Source organism: Chinchilla lanigera, unplaced genomic scaffold (assembly GCF_000276665.1).
Source record: "Chinchilla lanigera isolate Chin_1 unplaced genomic scaffold, ChiLan1.0 scaffold00158, whole genome shotgun sequence".
In the NCBI taxonomy this organism is placed as follows: Eukaryota; Metazoa; Chordata; class Mammalia; order Rodentia; family Chinchillidae; genus Chinchilla; species Chinchilla lanigera.
In genome coordinates, this window is record NW_004955559.1 from 2,042,723 (window position 1) to 2,048,634 (window position 5,912).

General features: G+C 52.2%; 1 protein-coding gene across 1 annotated transcript in view; it reads right to left on the reverse strand.

Moving 5' to 3' along the window:
- The window catches only part of Grin2d (glutamate receptor, ionotropic, N-methyl D-aspartate 2D), a gene marked incomplete at its 3' end in the record, with an annotated part of 37,984 nt that continues 32,072 nt past the window's right edge, over positions 1-5,912 (reverse strand). Inside the window, 3 exon segments of the mRNA XM_013508950.1 lie at positions 1-23; positions 156-388; positions 577-764. Coding sequence (XP_013364404.1) covers positions 1-23; positions 156-388; positions 577-764 — 444 coding nt within the window.

Consider the following 5,912-nt stretch of genomic DNA (forward strand, 5'->3'; position numbering starts at 1 on the left):
GCGCTGCAGCAGCTGTACATGCCCTGCGGGCCGGGGCGCGGGTCAGCGCGGGCCCCCTCCCCAGCCTCCGTGCCCCCTGCAGCCCGCTGCCACCGGTCTGCACCTCCCCTTCCCACCTGTATCTTCCGGTCCGGCGGCCACCCTCTCCCGCCTACCCTGGAGAAGGCCAGCAGGAAGTCCATGCGGTGCGTGGGCCCCAGGCAGTGCCGCAGGCGCCAGTACACCAGGTGCTCCCAGGCGAAGACCAGCAGGGAGAGGCCCATGGCCACCAGCAGCATGTAGAAAACACCGGCCATGTTGTCGATGTCCAGCTTGCTGCTCATCACCTCGATCTTGTCGTTGTGGCAGATCCCGGAGAGCCACAGCCGCTCCAGCATCTCGATCTCATCTGGAGAAGGGGTGTCAGGGGTCACCTGCCTTGAGCACCCTCTGAGGACATCCCCTCCGGTATGGGAGTCCAGCCTCCAGCCCCTTCCTCTCCTGGGCCTGGTACCCAGGTCTTCACCCCCTCCATCCCCAAGACCCACGGGTCCTGTGCCTCCCCTCCCGGCTAGAAGTCCCTGCAGGCAGCCCCACCGTCCCCCAGGAACTGCAGTAGTGCCAGGTCGATGGGCCGCTTCCAGCGGGAGCCCTTGTGCAGAGCGATGCCATAGCCCGTGGTGGCGAAGACCTTGCCGGAGCCGATGGTGACCAGCTTGCAGCCCTCGTCCTTGCGGGCCATGTAGTTGAGCACGGCGGCGTCGTAGATGAAGGCATCCAGCTTCCTGAGGAGGGGATTGCATGAAGGGCAGGGTCAGCCCGCGCGGCCTAGGGGAGCCTCTCCTGCCAGCCTCCCGGCTTGCTTCCTCGTCTGTAAAATGTAAATGCAACACCTCCATTCCCAGTTTTGCACAGGTGACATAGTGCCTATTGCAGAGGAGGTGCTGGAGAAATGGTCGTTGTCAGAGGTGTTTTTGTTTTGAGACAGGGTTCCCTGTGTAGTTCAGGATGACTTGAACTCGCTATATAGCCCAGGCTGGCCTTGAGCTCCTGGAGCGAGCCCAGCCTGCCGGAGTGCGGGGATCACAGGCGTGCACCACCATTCCCGGCTTTAACCTTGACTTTTGGATAGATAATCTGGCTGGGTTTGTTTGTTTGGTTTTGAGTTCCCCCCACCACCACAGCAGTGGGGAATAAATCTAGGGCTTCTCCAATACTAGGCAAGCGCCCCTTCACTGAGCTACACGCCTGTCGATGTAAATCCTGCATCCCGAACCTCCCCAGAAGCCGACTCCACAGTCCTGCGCTCACACGTAAACACCTGTGTGTGTGGGAAGGGTCTCAGTTATCCACACACCCTGAGTGGGAGGCAGAGTGGGGTACAGGTTCCCTAACCTGAGTGTGTGAAAGGGGCGGGGGAGAGGACAGAGCTCAGAGCTGGGGCTGAGCCAGGCAGTGGGGAAGCAAACTCACCACAGAGCCGGGTGAAGTTAGCTGGGAGATCCCAGCTGACACCTGGAGCGGGATACTCAGGCAAGAGAAATACCGCCACTGCCTGCGGGCACTTCCGCCCGGTAGGCAAACTGTAATTTCTCTCCAGGTTTCTCTTTGTTTAGGAAAATGCCCTTGGGGGCAAAAGGTGAAACTGCTCTCCCAGTTAGAGTGGAAGAATTTGAAGTTCCCAGTGTAGGGCTGAAGCGGAGGGCAGAGGGGGCTAGGAACTAGGAATCCCTGGAAGGAGGTTCTGCAGGGGTCCTGGGCGGTGGGAGAGACCAAGGAGCCTTGTAGAGCAAGCTACAAGCGCGCAGCTGCTGCGGAGCTGTTGACAGCATGCGGGAAGGGGGTCCCACAGCGCCCACCGCAGCCCCAGCCTCCACGCCCCCAGCCTAGTGGGCCCTTGAATGGCTCAATTTGTTCTGGGCTGTAACCCTGCCTGAATCCCATCTCCTACTCCAACGCCTTCCTTCTCCTAGTTCTTAAATCGCTATGAAAACCCTGCAGCCTCTGGATGTAGGTTGGGGAAAATTATAACTCCCGGCTCACCCTGGTGTCCAGAGGGTCTTAATACTGGAGCTGGTGCTGGTCCCTCCCCTGCCAGCACTCAGAGTGACTTAGGTCACCTCCAGCAGCGAGGCAGCGCTCCCCCTCTCCCCTCAGTTTACAAACACCAGTCCCTCTTCTCCAGGCTTTCCACTGCACCTGCCCCTGGACCTTTGCACTGCCTGCTCAGACACCTACTCAACTCCCTTATTTAATTCTGCAACCTTCGGTCTCCTCCTGAGGCTTCCCACTCACTCACCCTGCCTTGTTTTCATGCAAGCACGGGTTCCCTGTAACACGCCATAAAATTTTATTATCCAGGGTATCGTTCATCTCCCGCCACTGGATTTGAATCCATGAGGGCAGAGAACTACCTGCCCGGTTCACAGCTCTATCTGTGGGGTGTCAATGACAGGCACACATGTGATGTCTAGTGAGGAGTAGCTGATTGAGCTCCATGCAATGGCCTGCACCTACAGTCCCAGCTACCCAGGAGGCTGAGGCAGGAGATCACTTGAGCCTGGAGTTTGAGGTCTGCCTGGACAACACAGTGACACCCTGTCTCAAGAAAAAAAAAAAAAAAAAAGCTGGGCATAGTGGGGCATGCCTGTAGTCCCAGTACTTGGGAGGCTGAGGCAGGAGGATCACCACAAGTTCAAGGGCAGCCTGGGTTCTGTGGTGAATTCAAGGCCATTCTGAATTACATAGCAAGACCCTGTATTAAAAAAAAAACCAAACAAACAACAAACAAACAAAAAAAGCTGGGCGAGGTGGCACACGCCTGTAATCCCAGCACTCGGGAGGCTGAGGCAGGAGGATCCTTTCAAGTTTAAGACCAGCCTGGGATACAGAGTGAGCTCAAGGCCAGCCTGAACTGCATAGCCAGAGCCTGTCTCAAAACAAACAAACAAACAAAAAGGCCAGAAGATGAATTCAGACCCGTGGGAGGCAGTGGGCAAGGCCTCGGAGCTAAGGCCCTAGTACATGGGGAGTATGCCAGGAGGTGTGCTCCGCAGAAAAAGGCAAGAGGAAACAGCAGGGCCTTTCAGTGTGCACGAAGGAAGGTGTGTGCGTGCATGTTTAAGCTCCTGGGAGAAACTGAACAACAGCTTTAGGGAAGGTGCACTCAGTGTTTCCTTTTTGCCTCTCCTGTGAGTGCAGCTGAACCTCGCTGGCACGGGGCGGGGGCGGGCAGAGCTGGCTGGCGGGGAAGCCCTGCTTCCCTTCTCCCCAGCTGCCTTTCCTTGTCCTCCTGGGAGGCTGCTGCCGCCCAGCTCCAGTCCCAGCCCCAGCGGCAGCGTGAGCGGCTTGGCACTTGTGCCTGCCAGAGCCCTGGAGCTGCCAGGCCCCTTGTGCCGCACCGTTGGATGGAATTTTCTCACACTGTTCCCTGTGGGAATCACCAGCCACCTCTGACTCTGCATCTCAATTTTAATTAAAAATCGAGTTCCTTAGTAACACTGGTGATCAGAAGCTGGCAGCTGCCATATTGGGCTGCAAAAGTCTAGGCCTTTTCTTTCTTTTTTAAAAAAAATTTTTTTGAGACAGGGTCTCACTTGTAGTGCAAGGTGGCCTTGAGCTTACTATGTAACCCAGCATGGCCTAGAACTTGAGGCACTCAAGGTGATCCTCCTGCCTCAGCCTCCCCAGTGCTGGGGTTATAGGTGTGAGCCACCACCCCTGACTGGAAGTCTTCCATGGTGTCTTCAATTGCACTGTCATGGCTGATTTGATGTCCTGAATCGATTAAAAACATTTACGTTTCATGGTCATTTTGACTTTGGGTAAGAGCCAGAAGTCGAGTGGGGCCAGATCTGGTGAACAAGGTAGTGAGGACAGCATGATGTTTTTAGCAGCCGGCCTCTCTGCCGGGTGGTACTGAGTAACAGCAGTCACTATTTGTTGATCGTACCTCATAAAGACCCTAGCGCAAGAGGACTTCCCGAACTGCTTCAGAAAGGGGCCGGGATGATGGGATGAGCAGGTCTGAAAGCAGGAGGAGCAGTCTGAGGGGAAGTAATGGCCGTGGGTCTTCGATGACTTTTTAATTTAAACATTCTCTGAATATTTTGATCATATCTCATGTGTATGCCAAGAAAAGAGACCAAAAACACAGACATCGGGAATTCCCCGATAAATATGATCAAGATCACCCTACCCTGAGTTCATAATCAACAAATCCCTCCTGTCCTCCTGGGATAACCACCTGGAGCTCTGATGCTCAGCCCCACCAGGAGCAGAATGCCCAGGGTCACTGCACGCCAGATAAAGCCTCCAGCAAGATGGAGATGTGCACCCAAAGGGAATAAAGCAGCGGGGAAGGGAGATGCAGTAGCAACGATATGCACAGAGTGGAGAAATATTTTTACGAAGTACTCATTAACGTTATCGGAGAAATAAGACAAGATATTGCAATTTGAACCACGAATAAGATTCTATAGAGTAGTATCCTGTGAAATTTATAAAAATGCCTAAACAACTGAGAAACCAAAGAAAAGGTTCTTAGAAATTGAAAATATACTTGGCCAGAGGTGTGACTCAGTGGTAGAGGTGCTGCCTACATATGAGAGGTTCCTACTTCTGTGCTCAGCACTGTAAATACAGACACACACACACACATACACACACACACACAAGCAGCAACATAAAGCTTAATTAAGGGCTAGAAGAAAAATGAAAACCAGGAAGTAAAATAGAAAGATAGAATAAAAGAAGTGGGCTGTCCAGGAAATGTTTTTGTTTTTTGTCTTTTTGAGACAGTGTCTCGCTATGCAGTTCAGGCTGGCCTTGAGCTCACTTTGTAGTCCAGGCTGGTCTCAAACTCACAGCAATCCTCCTGCCTCAGCCTCCCGAGTGCTGGGATTATAGGCAGGCGCCACCATGCCCGGCTGTCCAGGAAATTTGATAACAAATTCACATGAGTTCCAGGAAAAAAAGAAATGAAGGAGATGGAGAAATTGTCCAGGAAAGAAATCAAGAAAATTAGAGAAATTTCCTTATAACAAATGGCATGCCACAGATGTGACTGAAAATCCCCACAAGGAAAACAGAGCAAGGCATATTGCTAATAAATATCAGTACACTGAAGAGAAGGCAAAGAAAAACAGGCCACATAGAAAGGTTAGGAGTCAGGAGGACTGTGACTGCTGCTTCAGTGACACTGGACATTTGAACACAGTGGTGTGATGACTTTATACTCTGAAAATGATGTCTGCATTGGAATTTTTTTTTTTTTTTTTTGTGGTACCAGGGATCGAACTCACGACCTTGCGCTTGCCAGGCAGGTGCTTACGCCACTGAGCTATATCCCTAGCCCTGCACTGGAATTCTATACCCAGCCAGACTGTCCATCTGGTATGAAGACAGATAAAGATTTGCAGTATGTACCTTCTTGTGGAAGACTGCCAAGTTTCGCTCTCCTGAGAAACAAAGTGTACCTGACCTTTACTTCAACCCTTCTCACTGAGATATGCAGAGCTGGCTGTATTGAAGCAGATGTCCCCTTAGTTGGCCAAAAGAACATGATTGAGTCCGGCTGAGACACCAATGAGCCTCAGCATAGCAAAGCAAGTCAGAATTGACCCCCATTGGAATAGAGGCTTGAGCAGGAGCCTGTGGGATTCTAGGGCTAAGACATGAGATAACATCTCAGCTGAGGCTGTGGGGTTCAAAAAGAATTATACCAGTGGGGAATATAGCTCAGTGGCACAGTGCCTGCCTGACAAGCACAAGGTCCTGAGGTTGATTCCCGGTACCAAAAAAAAAGAATTATAACTTCCTGGCAGTAAAGGTGTCAGCCTTGCATACATCAAGCTATCTGTTGCACTGCTAATTGGAGGCCTCTGTGTCTGGTGCAAAAGAGTTCTGTTTCTTTTTTTTTTTTTTTTTTTTAA